At 45.5% G+C, this 19,563-nt stretch overlaps 1 protein-coding gene across 2 annotated transcripts in view; it reads left to right on the top strand.

Annotated features, from left to right (window-relative positions):
* The window catches only part of LOC135366449 (beta-glucuronidase-like), a 69,723-nt gene that overhangs the window by 33,664 nt on the left and 16,496 nt on the right, over window positions 1-19,563 (top strand). For both annotated transcript variants that reach the window (XM_064599156.1, XM_064599155.1), the window contains exons 3-6: window positions 6,177-6,328; window positions 8,967-9,157; window positions 12,118-12,258; window positions 15,827-15,999. In XM_064599156.1, coding sequence (XP_064455226.1) covers window positions 6,177-6,328; window positions 8,967-9,157; window positions 12,118-12,258; window positions 15,827-15,999 — 657 coding nt within the window. The remainder of the gene's footprint in view (window positions 1-6,176; window positions 6,329-8,966; window positions 9,158-12,117; window positions 12,259-15,826; window positions 16,000-19,563) is intronic.

Here is a 19,563-nt window from a genome sequence, read left to right as displayed (position 1 = left end):
AAAACCATAGAGCTGCAGTCTCAATAAATTTATCTATTCGATAACCTGAATATTCTTACGTACCAATTTTCGTCCCAATTATTGCGCTCATAGCTTTCTCGAAAATTAAAATTGAAAATTATACGGACAACACTGTGTCGAAGTTGCAACGAAGTGCTCATTGCTGGTCAAGTACGGCAGGAAAACTACATTGCATGCGCGTAACACTGTGTCTAATACAAAAGAAGTCGCCTAAGTATGTATGCGTTGTGTATCGCAAGGTATCAGGACCGAATGACGTTCTCTTACTTCAGAGAGACCTTGACGCTATTGCTGCCTGGTGTGCTACATGGGGCATGACCCTAAATACTAGTAAATGTAAAGTTCTTCATTTTAACCGCTCTAGTCGCACAAGAATACATTCGTATGTAATAGGATCTGTCCCTCTCGCGCTGACAAATGAATACAAATACTTGGGTGTTTTATTCCAGTCTAACTTACACTGGGAGAGTCACATCAATCGGGTTGTGTCCAGGGCAAGTCGTACTTTGTTTTTTCTTAGACGCAACTTTAAGCGGGCGCCGCGTAATGTAAAGGAAACCGTTTTCAAATCATACGTTCTCCCCATATTAGAGTATGCTTCGGTGGTGTGGGATCCCCAGCAGGAATATTTGCAGAAAAGGATTCAGGGAGTTCAGAATATGGCAGCGAGGTTCGTGTCGGGTAATTATTCTTTTCGTATCCGCTCTCATGAACTCATTGCCGACTTAGGGTGGGACAATTTAAAGAATAGAAGGCGACATAATCGATTGAAATTAATGTACGATATTCATAGCAGAAACACTGGTCTAAATAAGGATGAATTTCTTCTACCACCTGTGTATGTATCGTCCAGGATGGATCACTCTAAAAAAAAATGAACCATTGCGTTTCTCAACGAGTGTTTTAAAGCAATCTTTCTTTTGTTCCACCATCCCAGTGTGGAATTCTCTGCCCCAAGAAGCCGTTAATGCTGCCAATAATACATTATTTATGGCTAAGATTAGGTGTCTTATGCACTGATTCTTTGTTTTTGTTGTTACTCTTCTGTTTCTTTTTTTTTTCGTTTCTACCATGTAATACTGTGTGTAGTCAGTGTACAATATTGGTGTGTTTTTCCTGAGAATGATGCAAGTAGCATCACCATTGTACTTCCTCACTCCTCTGCTGTAATGCCTCACGGCGCTGCAGAGCTCTCTGAATAAATAAATAAATAAAATAAAGTAGTCATCACGAGCAGCAAGCGAGTCGGGTACATAGATCGCTGTTGCTCGACGAATTGGGGATTATTTGACACCAGACGTCGCCCCAAGCCATTTTGCTGCTGATCCGTGTATAAAAAAGGGAGCCCCGCCATTCATGAGCTCCACACACTTTTTGAGCTCTCCTGCCAATCACAGGCCGAAATGCAGTTTTATTCCAAGCTATATTTCACTAGGATTAACTCGGTGCCGCCATTTCCTGGAAACTGGATTGAATAGGATTGAAACGGAAATTCCCTAGCAAACTACAACATAATGGATTTTGCGGCCTCTTTGATCGGCGACACTTAGACGGAGAGCGGTGTGTCGAAAAGACACAGACACCAGAAGCATAGAGCAGAACCGCTTGCTAGGCGAACTGATTGGCAGGCAGAACCGCTTGTTGGAACGAGACTGCCGGTATATTATGTATTAATTATGGTATACAACAAGATGGAGTGAAGAACGGGTGAAGCTGTGTAGTATATGAATAAAATTCTAACATATACCATGCAAGTTTTTGGTGTGGCATTTTTCTTCCTATTTCCTTGCGAGCTTTACTAGGCCCGACAAGGACGACCTAGAATCTTTTCCCAGAAGCAACAATGCGGGAGCGCAATTTAAAAGTGATTTGCAAGATAATTACAAGATAATATATACTGACATACATATAATATTGAACGTAGATGGCTAGAAATCCAGCGAACCGGTGGAATGTAGGAAGGGAGTTGCCCCAGGACAGAAGCCGCCTTCTGTCCTGAGGCAACGCCCTTCCCATATAATATTGAAGTAATTTATGATTTTGTGTGTGTGTGTGTGTGTGTGTGTGTGTGTGTAATGAAATGCTGGCCTCGCCGTTCCAAGCTACGCTTTTCGGGAAAATTTTTGTGTTATGGCGGTACCCATAGAGAACAGCAGCCAATGAAAAGCGCTCAAGTTTGATTGACAGGTCGAGCCTCTTGGTGAGGCTCCTCGTAATGACCAGACTTTCTTTTAACATATGGCAGTGTTTTACGGCAAGCTTACGAACAAATTACAAGTATCTGGCGTTTCCTGCGACATGTGCGACTTTCTGTGCTGGGTTTACAAGCAACGAGCTGTTAAAGTACGCCAACAAAACAACCTGTTTCCCGCTTATATACGGTACCTTTGCGCCTCAACATCCACTGACGGTTAATTGCCGGTCAATCATGCGTGTGGGTTCGAGCCCTCCAACCGGACCGGCACTCGCTGACTTTTTGAGGCTTGAATGTTGTGTTGTTCTACTTGTTGTTCATTCAGCCTCTCCAGTTTACATTATACGTAACAAGTTCCTGGTGCCTTCTTTCAGTATTGCGCCGTAAATAAATTTGTTGTGTGCGATCAAGTCATGAGAGATGATGATAATGTATATTATTTGGGATTCGTCAGTGGAATATAGTTGGATAAATATCACCTCTCAATAACCGTGGAAACTGCCAAGTAAATGGTCGCAATCAGCCTAAGTTACAAGTAACTTGTACAGGTTGGGACAAAAGTTAACGGAACACGCGGGCGGCGTATTTTTTCTTCGGTGCGATAACCTAGCGGCCGGCGGAAGCGGGTGAGTTTACTTCTTCGCAGAGGTCGAAGCGGGAGCTGTGCGTGCATGTTGCATGAAACAACGACTTAGCTCTTTACAATAAATCCTTTCCGATGTCTTGTTTTTGTATAAATTGATCAATGGTAGAATTAATTATCTCCATTTATCTACGTTGTATTTGAGTTGCTCAGTTCATATTACGAGGCAACGCGCATTAATGTATCCTTCTGCTAATTATCCAATGTTGGCCACTTTTCATATTTGGTCTTTCTACAATAGTATTTCTTGTCCTGAGATTGATATTTCTATGGACTGTCAACATGTTCAGAGTAGATCTTGTGCTCTGTTAAATGATCTTTCGTTTATATGCGAGTTTATTTTGTGCCTGTTACATTGTACGTCCAGGCGCGGTGCTCTGCCCCTTAGTTTGTCCCACAGCTGTTGGCAGGCACTTTTAAGAAAAATCAAATGAAATCAATGAATTATACTAGCTACGCCAAGGATCAATTTGGTAATTTATTCCATTTTGGAGCTTTTGCTTCCTCTAAACTGTACGAAGACGGGTCCCACATCGAGACACACAGTAATTCCAGAACGGAAAATCCTTGTCCACGGACCACAGTAAGGTGGACAACACACGAACTATGTTTTTTTTTATGTTATGTTATTTGTGTGTCTTTTTCTTGTCGTCGCCGCCCCGTGATCTTTCTTTCGGATCTGACGCCAGCTCGCTTACGTCGTATGATTTCTTTCAGTAGCGCGAAACGTGACATCCTTGCGACATGTTAACTTGGAGCGCCTTTACCTGCCCACTTGGCCGCAATGAAAGGCATAGGGACTGAAACCGAAACGAATATAGGTTGGTTTACGTTTCAGTGTCAGAACTCTGAAAGCGGTTTCGCTTTCGGTTACGGAACTCGGCGTTTTAATATTTGCGGTTGCCGGTAACCAAACAGTTGAACAGGTATTTTTTTTTCTCTCTCTCTCTAGGATCCATCTGCAGGCTGGCTGGATGTCGCAATGTGAGCTACAGTGTGCGAGCGTGTGAAAATACACATATTTATATGTTGCGCTCCGAAAGGGTGGTGCAGAGCGACTTGCATCTTCCACGCACTTTTGCCATTTGCGACATCCCCCATAAAAGAATTTCTTACGTTTTCTATTATCTCGTGCCCATTCATTTCGCTCGTGCTGTAAGAAGCTCAGTGGCGTAGCCAGACCTCCGAGGTAGAGGGGACTCGATACGGAAACGCCCCCCCCCCCCCCCGCTGATCCTGTGTGCGACAACAGACACATACTTTGCACACTGCAAAAGGCGGAAGAAAAAAAGAAAAGAAATAGTTGATTTGGACATTCACAATACGGTTACATGTATAGGACCATGTCATGACCAATGAGGTAGTGCCACGACATTTGAAGTATTTTGAAAATCTCATACTGTGAACACCATTCAAGAGTGCTACTTAGTTAGACGCCATGAACTGCAAGAACTTTCGCGATCGTCACACTGCCCCCCCCCCCCCCCATATATTACGTTCTCCCCGGATTTGCACGATTTGTGTGGATGGGTCGGTGGCAGGTAGGGGGGCTCAAGCCCCCTCCCGTGGCTACGCCACTGAAGCAGCTACAAGGCAACAAAAACTGCGTGTGTTCAGCGGTTCGGCAAACAGGTGTGGAAACAAGCAAACTACAACACTTGGTATCTTCAATGATCACAATAAGACAGTTCATAACTCGCAATACATGTCATGCGATGCCTATGTCATCCGATTATGGGTGCAAGAGCGTAAGATGCTATACAACTTCTGAACGAAAACAACATGATGGAGAGATCTATTTTAGCAGAAGCACGTATACTACACCACTAATCAGAGCTGTAAAGCGATACACATACCGCATCCAAAGTTGTTAGTGTTCACGCTTGATTCACAATTCATATGAACCGGTAACCGAAATTACATTTTTTGGTTCAACTTACAGTTTCGTTTAATTGCCGATGCTGAATTTCGGTTACGTTCGGGTTACGGTTCTTGAAAAAAATTGGGTTTCCAAGTGGTTTTCAGTTCAGGTCCGGTTTCAGACACTGGAGGCGGTGCACGGAGATTTTAAAGCAGTATTCGCTCAGAGAACGCGATGTGTCGGCGCGCAGCGGGGAAACGATGAACTACTGTAGTGTGAGTCGCTTCCTCGCGTCGTCTGCTTGTACACGTTTAGTTTCCGCATTCCGTGCTGTAGGCGGAGCATTGGGGAATTGAACAGTATGGTATCATCGCGGCACAAGTGATCTTCCGGTGAATGTACACTTGAATTACGAAAAAGAACCATCAACTCGGAACATCGGCCGGCGTGTTATCCACACTGGAAAGCAGAGCCGTATATTAAAAGGGAGTCTGGCCATTAATGGGTCATGCCTATACCTGAAGCTCCACCCACTTTTTCAGCTTTCCGACCAATGAAGTCTTGAAATATGGGGCGCTATCAATCAGCCTATCCTCACTATTTTCCCCCCTATCCAACATGGGCAGCGCCATGTTGAGTGGCAAGTGGATTGGATGGGATTGAAATGGATACCACTCGCAATCTGCAAAAGTAGTGAATTGTTGGTGCAAATTTGATAAGCGCCACCTAGGGAGCGTAAGGCACGTCGGGAATTGTCGTCTGCTTCCATCGTTGTACCGCTGCCGGCAGAACCACCTGCTGGGACACGTTCTGTTGTCGGTATGATTTTTAAACAAATCTACATGAATAGTTGGAATATAAGAGGCAAGAATGTTTATATCCATGAAATCCAGCTGTTAAATATAAGATTGTACAACACAGCGCCGTTTTTGTTATGATTTCGTTGTGATCGCCGTGTTCACTAGGCCTAACACCGGCGAAAAAACGTATTATTTTCAGTTAGATATCGATGGATGAGCATAAGTTGAAACTGATTTCCGATAAATTTATATTAGGATGTACATTTGCAGCGTAAAATCAGGTTAGTCTGTGAAAAATTTTTTGTCACGAAATCCCCGCTTCACTGTGTTTGTTTTCGTCGTCATTTTGGGTGGCAGTATGGTGTCATGGCGACCCCCTTGGTAAAAAGCAAACCAATCAGAGGAGCGAAACTGTGATTGACAAGTCGAGCCTCTTTTTGTGACTCCTCCCAATGGCCAGACTCCCTTTTAATATACGGCTCTGCAGGAAAGGTGACACTGTCGCCCCCTATAGCTCGATCTCGCAGTGAATACCTCAGATTCGAAACGGTGGAAGTGGCTTTTGCGGTGTGTCACCTGCATCATACATTCGCAAACTTTGAAAGTGTTTCATGTGAACCACTCTGACCAGGAGTGTGTTGCTTGTTTTCATTTCAGGTACCCCAAGGATTATTACCGCCAGACTGTGTTCTTCGATTTTTTCAACTACGCGGGCATACACCGTAGCGTCATTTTATTCACTACTCCAAAACCTTACGTCGATGACGTTACTATTACTACTCTATCTGCATCTGCGGCCTCCACAAGCGGTATGTTGTCCTAATGATGTTCGAACAGCTTCGTTTCGTACTCCAGGTTCCCAAGTAGAGACGATCATCAATAGCAAGACGCCTAGTGAAAACCGGCTATTGATGATTGATTAATTGATTGATTGATGACATTTTTTGACACATTGATGACATATTGATTACTATTGATGACCGGCGATTGATTGAAAAACGCCTATTGATGAACCGCGTGTTCCAGCGCGTTCGGGAGGCGAGATGCCTCAAAACAAGCGGTACGGAACTAACCAAACAAGGCAATATCAGGCTGCCAAGCAATGGGAACTAAGCAAAATGGGGGTAGACCAGGAGAATACAATAGAAAGGTACTTGAGACGCCTTCTAAACCGCCTAGTAGTATTTCCTGAATGTACGTTCTTCTTAAAGGGACTACAAAACGGCTTTTTCCCTATTTGCTTTTTTTGACAGAAGAGATGTTCTTGAACACAGAAGCGTAGTTTATGTATGGCAGCAAAATGGTTTTTTTTTTCGCCAGAATTTGACATTTCTCATTCATTTTCATTTTTCTGCGGCGAGCAATGTCAAAACTCAACGCATATGGGACACAGAGCACCACAAGTGTAGTGGTCAGGAACGACAGAAGAACACGAGGGGAAGCAGAAACCCAAGAGGCGATCAGTCAAGGAGGAGATTTCAATCGGCGCGTGATTAAAAAAAAATGGCGACGTAATCGTGAAAAATACCTCATGTACGAGACTTGTCGACAACTACGAACGGTTTTGAGTGAAAATGTTACGATGTGTTCAGGTAATTTCAAGTCCCCCTTGAGAATACGCTATGGTTCCACCAAGTCTAACGCAATCCAGGGCGTAGACAAGATGGCAGCAGGTGTAACAACCAGTTCGGATGTATGCTCTAAGGAAAGATTACCGCAGAAATCGCAAAAGCCTACACTCAACGCGACTTAAATTTCAACACCGCCTAACATGAGTTCTACGACTGCTGCGTAAGCCCAGTGTAGCCTCTTGGAAGCAACAAAGTCGAGAATAGAAAGTACAAGTTCAAGCTAAAATACACTGTTCATTGCCATTCAGTTATGTCGGACAATCAGATTGCGCCTGTGCCTACAATTAATATTCCATCAAACTTTACTAACTTCACAACCAGGATGTGTCAGGCCTAGGATACGACATCCTCGTCGTTTGGAAATAAGCCGAAGACAGATATGGCAACCATAGGGCAATTGTTGTGTAGCGGAGAACCCAGGTTCCCAGGTTTGTTGATCAGGAGACACATAACAACCGAGCCTCACGATATGCGTACCAGTAACCCAATTATAATGAAGTCCACTCATTGGAGCGCGGTATGCAGTTGCAGGTTCGTGGAATTTTGAGGAGCGCCAAAATATATATCAGTAACGTGCTGCCAAGCAGGCACGTATCGGATCACTGAGAAAGACACGTTTGTGAATCAGGTAGACGGTGGTGAGGTCGATGACATCCCTGACGTTTAAATCCGCTCCAATTAGCATAATCTAACGAAATTCCTTGGCAAACAAGCACTCAATGTTGTAATTGTTGACCTCCACATATACGGCTAGAACTGAACATACTGTGGAATATGCAGGTTGGGAGGCTGAGGCCCCTTAGAAGTATTCGCCTTAAATGCATGAAAGTGCCTAAACGCGATATTTCCTAATTCGCCTGCGTTTTTCTCGATCACATTCCATAACTGTTTTCCATTGCCCTCACTACGAACCTTCCCGAACCACACTCTCCGAGTCTCTTCGTTAGCTGGACTCTCGCCCTTTCTCCCTACCGAAATTGCTTGGTCCCTGGCCCAATCCAGCCCAGCAACGCTCTGCGCTCAAAGGTCTTCTGACATTTCTGGACACCATCGGACTTCGATCGTTATTGTAAAGGGGCACGTTATTTTATTCCCCCCATTCCACCAAGCACTGGGGTAGAGTATCGCCTGTTGCGATGAAACTCCCCACTCTCCAAGGCCGAAAATAAAGTTGTTGTTGTTGTTTGTTTTCTTTTTTTTACCTAGCCAGTCCCTCTTTGTCCAATGCTTCGCATTTACACACAAACTCTAAGAACGAGGGTGCCAACTATGCGTAATTTTACGTACGACACGGTCTACGCTGCTCGTGCAGCAAGGGCTGGCCTCCGATGACCACGGTGAAGCACCGTAGAAGCGCCGTGCAAGTGTGTCATATTAGGTTCATGCGCGATAATACATTTTCCATTTTATTATGAGATAGTTTTAGTAAATGGTACGTATACTGTGGCCTTTGCGCACGTAAGGAATAGCGTTGCTGCTTTTGCGCACTGCGCGGAGCTCTTTCTATTACGGGCGTGCGTAGAGCCATCAACGCTATCCCGTACGTACGCAAAGGCGACAGCGTACAATGTACTAATACTCACCATTATTCACGACCGTGAGTTGCCGTCATTCCGGCTTTCTTCGATACTCTGGTTAGCTGGAAGATATTCAGATAGAAGAAGAAATCAAGACACGCAGCCTTTCTTGGCGTTTCCCAACCTTCGAGACTGGATAGGATACTGAAAATATGTGAAGCTTTAAACTGGGCCTGTTGGTACGACATGACCACATTAAGAGTACTTGAGTAAGATGAGTGGCTGCTTTATGTTTTCAGCGTCTGTGCACTACAACGTCACTGCCATGGGGACAGAAAGTGATGTGACTTGCAGCGTCACTGTCCTGAATGACGTTATGCAGCAAGTCGTTTCTCAGGATGGATGTAGTGGCAAAGTGGACATCAAGAATGTGCAGCTTTGGTGGCCCATCACAATGCACCCCATTCCTGGATACCAATACACACTAAAGGTTGGTGAGTTACGTTACGTCTAGCTACCTGGATTTTGCGGTCTATATTTATTTTGCAATGATGTCAGCGTAAATAGAAGCTCTGGGGTAAATTTGTCGTTTGATAGGCAATGTGCGTAGAAGTTCCTGTTCGCCACTATCGCCGTTCACACGAAAATCTTACTTTGGCTGACTCGCAACGCAGAGGAAATACTCCATTGTGCTCTGCAACAGAGAACGTCGCTTATCTCGTGACATCCACTTCTGCGAAGAACTCTCGTTTCGCTCCAAAACAAATCCACGCGCATGCTACTCGACTACGCGACTGTTCTTGGAGCTGCACCTGAAGTGATGTCACGGCACAGATATCATACACGGAGAAGCGTGTTTATTATGTATCAGTTCCCGCAAGGACGCAGAGAATGTTACTCCTACGTTCTTAAAAAAATGGTTTACTTTAACTCCTTTCCTTGCCACATATATCAGAACCTAAAATCAAATAATCTAAAGTAATTTAATTCACGTTGAGCTATCTTCCTCAAACACTTTTTTAATACACCGATGGTTGGCCGAGTCTTGCACGCTAAAATTTCGATTTCAAGTACACTCTTAAAAATGAACTTCACCACATAGCATGCTCCTAGCCAACCATCATCACGAATGACAACGTTCTCGCATCTGATTTCTTGAAAACTGGAGGCGGAGCCTATTTTTATTTTTTTACCATTATGCACGGCACAAAATAGGCTCCGCCTTCCGTTCTAAACAAATCAGGGGCGAGAATGCTGTCATTTGGGATGATGGCTTGCTAGGAGCGTGCTATGTAGTGGGACTCATTTTTAAGAGTGTATGGTGCACCGTGCCGTGGAAGTACTCTTTATGAGGAGAGTTTGACCTTCCTTTGATCATTCCCGCAAAGTGGGTGGGGCCTGTTTCTACGTCAGAATCACTGATGCGCCGCCCAAAAACATGAGAACCCGAGCGAAATCCGCCTAGAGCACGCTTCTGAGCAAATTCATGGGCGCATATTGTGGCAACCTGCCAGTCGATGAACTCGTGCTTTCTGGTGCATAAACGGGTTGGGACGCTTTCATAGATGCGGTTCATTACATCGTGAACGCATTGTACTGCACGTCACAATACCGAGGAGAAAATAATTATTCTTCTACGTGTGGTACATAGCGAGATACAAGCCCTCGAACAAATTCGTTAGCGAAGTGCAGACGTCGCAGAGCTCAGAGTTACTTGCACCCCCACTGCGAGCCGAATGACGTGACCCTGGCTGTGGCGAGGGCTGTGATGTCAGAGCCGCACGAGTTTCGGTATTCGCATTGGCCATTTTTTTCCGCTTATCTTACCCTGTCCGCTGTGAAGCTTTCCATGCCGCTTCACGCCGATGCAAAGGACCCTCTTTTATCCATAACTTAAAAACCCGAGACTAGGGGACAAAAACACGACAAACACAAACAAGGGGGGGAAGGCTGGGGATGGGGCAACATCGGAGAGGGAGGTCGTATCAGCTGTGACGTTGCATGACACGCTTGAGGTTCAGCAGGGGTTCCATTGCTTTAATTTGAACTGCAGCTGCACAGCGGCAGAGCTACGGCAAGGCGAGAGGCGCCATAGTAATTGTGACAGCAGCAGCCGAGCAGCAGAAATACCGTGCTGCTGCAGCTGAACATCGCTAGCCATTGCCTCTGCTGCTCAGCATGCGGTCTTACGCACTCGGGATTCATGAATGTTATGTTTGTCCCAGTGTTTAGGGTTAACCAAAGCTGTGCAGCGATGCTTGGTCGTGCCGCGAGTTCTGTAGCTGTGCTGTATTTACACTTGGTGACATGGACACACTTCCGTTGTGCCACACAACCGGGGACTGTGTTTCATCAGCTCTGCTTCATCCATATCAACGTGCACATTTGGTAGTTGCAGTGCAATCAAAATATGAAATGTGTGCAACGAGGATACAATTGTGCGGCCAAAATGCCGTAGAGTAGTCGGTATGGTTCCGCAGTAAAGGGTGCTATGCACAGTAGTGCTAGAGGAGGAACCTGTACTGTACGCCACGAAACTGACCCCACATTACCTTGGTGGTGTCGGTGAGGTAAACGAGACTCATGCTAACGCATTTTATCGTTCTAGACACGTGTACTTGAGACGTAGCCAAGATATAGGTCTTTGGAACGTGAACAACATCGAGTGTGTGACCTTCGCTACTGCTACCCGCTAATTTATAATCGAAGCTATGGGATGCATCAAGCAGCAGAGACACAGTGCAGAAAGAAAGGCTGCCCTTCTACCACGTTGACGCGTTGGCGCTGCTACGCAGTTGCTACTGCAATTGTTTATAGTTGCGGGATGCTGAGCTGATTCACCTCCTAATGGCGAAACTGTCACTGTAAACACCTCTGGACCTGTGGCGTCGTCTAGCGATCGTGCTTCGAGGTACGTCGAGGAAGCGCGTGCAGAGTTGCCTGTGGTTGCCTGGGGTTGTACCCCATCACTGATGCTTCTTCATAAACTGCCATTTTTTATTTCGATACACTATGCAGATAAAAAAAAAAGCACCAATATATAATATATAATTCGTGTACGTGGTCAAGCTGTACATAGGCGCAAAGCTTCGGCGTTCTTGAGATCACAAGCCGCGAAGTTTTATTCGGTGATAGTTTCGCTACTATGGACTTTGAATGGTCTCTGTGCGTTGTTTGTGTATGAGTTGTAGTGTCGTACAGGCTTGAGGTACCGTACACTGGCGAAGGCTTTTGCAGCGATTCATTACCTCGGTGACGGACCACCTAAATGCGTCGATAAAGATTAGTACCCCCCAGTTCAGTATCTAGCGCGTCCTCTGTGTATTCTCGAGTCATTTCACTTTGCGAGCCTATCACTTGGCTTCACATAATTACTGAGTGGACCGCGGTGAGCGAGTTCAATTTATGAAGACAATGCAAATGCGTATATACCGTCTCTTTTCTTCTCAGGTTGAGCTATCGGATGGTTACGAGACGGATACTGTGTACGAGAAATTCGGAGTCCGCACTGTGCGTATAGGAAACGGAACATTCTTCATAAACGACAAGCCATTCTACTTCAGAGGGTTTGGTAAGCATGAGGACTCAGATGTAAGTCTTTCAGCTATGGGACGCTTCATAAGCCTACTGTATCAGTCGTCTGCGTACACGGGAACGTAGCGCACCCTCGCGTCCTTTGTATCTATTTGTGAAGCCACAAACTTGATTTATGTTCATCTATATATGTTTCTTTGCTTTGATAAGTATTCAGTTACACAAGTGCTTATCGGGAAGTGGACCAAACCAAATTGCCGAAATTCCTGGTTATTTTTTCCTCCCAAAATTCCTCTTCATATACCTATTTGTGGTCTACGTAATGCTGAACGGCATGACACGAAAAATTCGCCTAATTCTGCAGGAACCGAAATCGGTACCGAACTTTTTTTGGTGCATGAACACATGCTACTGAACTGGAACGCGAAGTTCGGCCGAAGACTTCGGAACTTGGACCACATCACCTTCCAGCCTTTCAGCTCAGTGAGATAATCCCTGCATTCATAGGAGGAGAAGTCGCTGACACTGCAGCAGTCATCCAAATTGCCACGTCATTATAGGGAGCTTTAGTGTATCGTACGCTATCTCCTTCGTACGTAAGGGGTAACGTGGCCATTGTGCGCACTGCGTGAAGTCCTCTTTATGGTTTGCGCGTGCGCAGAGATACCAACGCTATGCCTTACGCACGGAAAGGCGATAGCGTACGGTAGACCAAAAACCATCTGCTGTTGCTATGGTTCTCCTTCCGGCTACTGTGCTTCCGGTTGAATAGCCATGGGATGCTTGCTACTTGTTGGGTTTACGACATTTCCTATTTCGGTAAAGAAATCTGCCACGGCCAGATCCGACCGAATTCCGCACGAAAGCCTGGTCGACGAAAAAAAATTAAGTCCCGAATTCAGTTCGTAAAGAATCAAGAAAAAAAGAACAGTCAGCACCAGCCTCAATGAACTTTCAAACTAAATCTCTTCTCTCTGTGTGTCTTTCTTATTCAAAATGGGTTGGTGGTTTAGTTTAGAGGGTTGTAGTTTAGAACCTTAAGGCACGCAATCTACTTAAATAGAAACCGCAGTGAACTTCTGGGGCGCAGCATGAACCGAGCAAATCGTATACGTCAAATATGTGTTCATCCGGCGGACTTAGGTTCCCGGCGCGGCGGCATTTTCGTCTCCCACTCTGTCACAGGGCCCGGTAGGGAATGCTCCATTTGGTGACCAAGGTGAACCGAGAAGGAAGGTATCGGGACTAAATTCCACGACGACCGTTCCAACGAACACTACTGGCGCAATTATCCCAAAGCACACCCTGCCTCGCGAACGAAAACAAAAGAAAGAGGTTTGGACCCGCCAATGTCACACCGTACAGTACGTGTGAATCTGAGTCTGTGAAATGAGGGGGAGTCATAAATGGCTGTCTGCGTTCATCAAACAATTGTATATTTCCTTGTTAACAATTAAAACCAACGAATAGCACCAAGTTGCGGGATACCCACAAATTAAAAAACGGTAACACGCGGCTATGGAATCACAGAGAAGGTGATTTTAACAAGAAGCTCAGAACGAAGACTTAGATTAACAGTTTAAGTAAAAGGATCAGAAATGGAGAGAGAGTCTCATCTGGGCGATGGGGTCTTGGAGCTCGGTGTGGTCGGGTCCCAGTCGTTCAGTCGGCGTTCCCGGGCTGGAGGTTTGCACACGCACACACACTCACAAGGTCCCAAGACACTTATGTTCCGGTGTGATTACCTATGTCGCCGCGACACCCGTCGTTTGTTACGCTACCCTTGTTACGCTAGATGCCACCTTGGACTTTCCAACCCGACTCCCCCACTGGCCACGCGGGGTTAGCCTTTTGCGTTAAGGGTTTTCTTTATGTTTTCTCTTTTTCAACACTGAACAAATACACGAATCCATACGCCACAAGTGTCGGCATTGGCCTCCCAAAGCATACACATTTTGCCACTCTTCCCATCGGAAATGGCTTTTCCCATCAGTGTCGGCGTGAGCACACCAAAAGAAACGTTTTCCCTATTCACTGTAACCTCCCCTGGAACAAAAGGTCATCAGACTGTCCGGCGACGAACGTGTCCGTAGTTAGACACCCCCGTCTGCGGACCGCCACCCCTTCCGTTACCAATATGCCGCCGGCGATAAGAAATTCGCCGTCCGCTTGGCTGTCCTCGAGTGCTCTATGGGACTCGTTACGTTGTCGCGCCATCGGGGCGGCCCTCAAAGGGACAATTATGCACGGTTGGGGATCTATTTACGAAAATGTTTGCAGGTGTACGGGATAGCAGGCCATGCTCTGTGACACACTCGCTGTGTCACACTCTCGAACTCTGGCTGCTGTTCCTAAGACACAGTTCAACCACGGGAGGGTATCTGTAACGCAGTCCACGACAGTGGCGATTACCTTTTTGTGAGATAGTTTGTTGGTTCTGCACAACCTGCCGCAGTATAGAAAGCGCAATATTTATGGGCGGTTGATCGCTGTTTCAAGCACGGATGAACAAATGAGAGCAGGACTGTATCCGTTAATACAGAACTACATAACATGCGGGATCCACACTCATTAATGCAATGTGAAACATGTAATCGCTAAAATGGTTGGAAGTTGTATAGTGCCAAAGTTTTGATATTTGCGTTGCAAAAGCGCAGTGAGAACAAAAGCTCAAAATTGTTCTATCGGAATTGATCTATCGGTTTTCTATGCTACGGCGAATTTTTGTGTTATTGACGAGTCTATACGCTGAGCAACACCGAAATAAGATGTGAGAGTGAACGGCACTGAAACTGGAAGCGCTGAACGGGAGCGCTCGGCTAGCATTGGGCCATTATTCACTGCCCGGTCGGCACGCCGTCGTGAAGTTGCGTCATTGATATTTCACGAGTGTGAGCGCTAGGTGTCAGCAGCAAAGCTGCTGGGCTGAGCCTCCTAGAATTCCTTCTTCCCCGGGTTCATGTGGCGTGGGGCACCTTGCATAATTTACGTACCAGTGGATGTATATTACACCGCCTACTTTACCGCTACAGTTTACGGAGGAATTTCATCCCGCAGAGCAAATATATGTAACTAAATTGCACTGGCAAATAACGTTTCGTTTTCCGACTTTCTAACGCGTGGTTGTCAACGGATTGATATGTAAATTATTTCATTTTTGCCGAAGAGCTTGGACAGTTTAGTTGGATTTGCGGATGTTTTCTAGAAACCGTCGCATTCGCAGTCGGTTTCCATTAACTGATTTGGCAGGGTATAGTATGCATCACGGGAAATATTCACTACGACGCTGAAACGTGATCAGGCAACGCGACAGATACAAGGACAGAGGACACACACACGAGGAGTGGCACACTAGGAACTCAGTTTATTAGAACAAAACAGACAGCGACAAATTCGGCAAACCCCTTGCTGTTTCGTGCAAATAAACTCAGTTGCTAGTGTAACGCCATCTGTTTATGTCCTCTTAGCTCGTGTCCGTCGCGTTGCCTGAACATGCTACAAAGTACCAACCGAAGCTTTCTACACCTTATCGCACCTTACGACGTGTTATGTATCAGTGATGTGTCAGACACCCTCGTAATGTGCTTGTAGTGGGAGTGAGATTGTTTGTCATTCTTTTTTACAGATTAGGGGTAAAGGCCTGGACCTGCCTTTGATAATCAAAGACTTCAACCTGATTCGTTGGATTGGGGCAAACTCATTCCGGACGTCTCACTACCCGTATGCGGACGAAATCATGGATCAGGCTGATGCACAGGGAATTGTTGTCATTGAAGAAAGCCCTGCTGTGGCTCTAAGGTACGACATGTGTGCGCACTGCGTGGCGCGGCGATCCATATACACACAACCCTCGACTTATAGAGTCCTCGATTTAGAGAGTTGTCTGTTTTTAGAGCGTCTCGTGGGACGAAGCATCTTCAATGTAATTCTCGCACGATTTATGAACCCTCGATTTCCGAACAGTGAACGTATTTTCGCCGGACGAACCAGAGGGCCGATCTTGAACTCTCACATAGCAAGCGTCATGGTTGTTTTTAGAGTTGGCGCGCTCCAAATGTCACACAGTGGCGCCTGAAAAGCGCTTTGATAGGTTTGACTTGCCGCGATTTTAAATAGACGTTGCGACTGACCTTCGCGCAAGAGCTCGTGGCAATCACGAGCATGTGTGATTCATTCAGTGATGGGCAGTATCGAAGATACATGTACCCTCCATTCTATTTTTCGATAAATTTTGTGTATCGGCATTAGGTACCGCGTGCCAAAAATGAGAGTATCGGAGCATCGGTATCGAAAATACATTTTTAGCGTATCGTGTGGTTTAACGATACTCGATACTAAAAAAAAGACGCAGATATTGAGGCTGTTGTAACACTTAGGATCGGCTGTGCTCGCTCAGGCGGAAGTACAATCCAGGCCGCGACGGTGTAGGCATGTCGACCATAAATTCGCTCGAAGCTCACGTCCGCGCGCGCGCTCCATCGTCAAGGTCCCCGCGAGAAGATGCCATTGGCGGGACGCGCTTGCGGGCGCCCGTCGTTTCAACGTACCCATGGCCACAGTCCAATCAAAAGTTCTAACAAGGCTAGCTGATCAGGTCGGATACGTTTAAGCCCTTTCAGAAAAAGTGCGCTATGAAAATACACTAAAGGTTCCAGAAATAACATATATATATATTTTTTTACTTCTTTAATCATATTACCAGCTTTATTATATTGAGATTTCATTGATGTAAACTTTCCCAGTCATAACATCAGGTGTATTATATTCGGGATTTCAGTGATGTATCGAAGTATCGACCATACAGTATCGACAATCGAGTATCTGTATCGAAAATCAATTTCGGTTCTGTGTCTCGTATCGGTATCGGAAATACAATTTTTGAGGGTATCGAGTGTTGGTATCGAAGATACTTTTTTGAAGTATCGTGCCCAGCCCTCGATGCATTTTACTCGGGTTACGTGATAAGGACAAGCTGGAGATCGTGCCCAGGAATGCCCAAGGTGTTCGGAGCTCGACTCATGAACCCATTATGCTGTATGAGTGAGAAAGGTCAACAAGCTCCACGTGTCTGTAATGATCAAGGTCAAACAGACTATGTACGAGGAAGAATCATTCAGCCTGCTGAAGAAACAAGAGACAATTAACTGTCCTACTGGACTTTCAAATTAATATATCGGGAAAAACAAAGCACAAACCGGGAACAGAAGATTAAAAAACATTCTGTTAAGGCAGTAACCTTCGGCGATGCTGAAGTCTCCGATGGCTTGGATTCACCAGGGCTAATAATAGCCAACTGACACTTGCACATAGGCCGTAACGACAGTGATAGGTACTGTGCTAAATACTATGCACCTACCTGTAGGTGCACATTATTTAGTACACGGTACACACGGGTACAAATACTAAGCACTTACCAAATTATCAGGCTCACCTACAAGCTACGTACATGCCTACCTTTAATGTCACTTCTTACTCTGGTGGTGGGGATGGTGTAATTTGTTTAATCACTCTCGCTTAGCCTAATGTACAGCTGTATAAGGCATGACATATAAAACATCGCTCCATCAACACTATAAGGCAATAAAAAAGAAGAAAAACGTGAAGAATTTATGTATTTTGTATGAGTACTAATTATGTACCTGGGGCCGTTAGAACAGAGCGTAAAATGCAGCTCGCACTCTGTGACACTCATTTAGCCCCGTGCACTTACTCCGTAAATGCACTATTGTGGCAGAACGTTTAGTCGCGAAAAGGACTGGAATTATTCATTTTTTTTTCTTTAGAGTGCACTGAAATATCACTAAACACCATACGCACCATCCCTCCAGAAAATCCATGCACAAAATACTGCATAACACGATTACAATTTCAAACATCGAACTCGCATACAAACCATAATTCAAAATGACGCGAACATCATCACAAAATGTTCTCACTTTTCCTACACGCGAAAATAATTACGATTTATTGAAATTTGCTCACTACTCACTGCCCTAAAACATAACAATAACTTATCTTTCCTGGCCTTCAAACACACATTACAACATTTCATTTCAACCAACGTACAGATGTCTCATATGGTACACCATCTCTGTCGTTTAGATGCCGTGTATTTCTGTTGTATACTTTATGTAAACAAGGTGTCCCAGAAAACGTGTAATTGAATTATAATAGTAAATAAAAAAAACCACGCCACAAAGAATCATGCAGAGAACGACATTTGTTCGTACTTGGTTTTTGTCACCTACTGATACTTCACTGAGTGTTACTATGTCAATTTTTACGAAATTAACTCCAAAATTTGCCAAGTAAAGGTCGCATTTTTTACTCCACCAATGTGAAGCGCGTGGCAAATTTACTCAAGTTCGTCATAATTGACACGAATATTGATGAGCTATCCCTTCTCAAAAAAATAGCCGAACATCATGCTGTTCGGAGAGCATAGCACTGGACTCATCAATATCCGTGTCATCATTATCGTGAAATTGAGGACATTCGGTGTGGTGAACGCGATATCAGTTATCGCGATGATGTGCACGGTTCGAACGTGCAACTGTTGTCACTCTGTTTGTCTCGGTGGTGTCAATTTAAGGAGCCTGCCCCCGCCCGAGGCTAAGGGTTCAGTTCTTGTAGGCAATTGCTGATTGCCGGCTCGGCGTTCTGTGTGCCTGTCCTGAACGGAATAAAGTCATTCCGGCCAAATTGTGTGTGGGGAAAACTTTATTCATGGGTGGCCTACGTTCACTTCCAAATGTTCATATACAGGCGAGAGGAGGTGACAGGTGACAGATATCTACAAATGGTATGTGATATGATCAGTGGTATGTACAATGATGCTCACAATAACGTTCACGGCCGGAAGTCGCGGAAGAAAACAAGGCCTCCCCAAGTGTCAAGGTAGGACAGATCTCCACATCGTGCACCGAAGCGCTCTTCAGCACTCGAAGTCAACTCCTCCTGGAGCACTGTCATAAGGAGACATCTGGCACGCTGCACAAGCGGCAGAATGGGGACATTTCGAAGATTTCGCGTGACAGCGCGGCACCTTGCCGTCCACAGCACCGTGGCTCCTCAGGAGGTCAGAAGCATGCGGATACGGCCATCCGCCGAACGAAGGCCGGTCTGAGAGGCACGCTAGTCCAGCGGGCACTGGACGCGAGTTGCCCTGCGGAGAACTTGCCAGAAGGCTCTCGCAACGCGGCAGTCGTAGAGTACATGGTCGTTAGACTCCGAAAGGCGGCAATAGGGACACATGGAAAATGCAACAATATCCCAGCGGCCAAGGCGGTCGCGCGTCGGCAGGACACGCCAAGCAAAATTCCACTGCGTGCCTTGGAGTGCGCCGGGGAGCCAGGATGGCAC

This window comes from Ornithodoros turicata, chromosome 8, assembly GCF_037126465.1.
Source record: "Ornithodoros turicata isolate Travis chromosome 8, ASM3712646v1, whole genome shotgun sequence".
Classification (NCBI taxonomy): domain Eukaryota; kingdom Metazoa; phylum Arthropoda; class Arachnida; order Ixodida; family Argasidae; genus Ornithodoros; species Ornithodoros turicata.
This window is presented reverse-complemented; position numbering and strand designations above follow the sequence as displayed.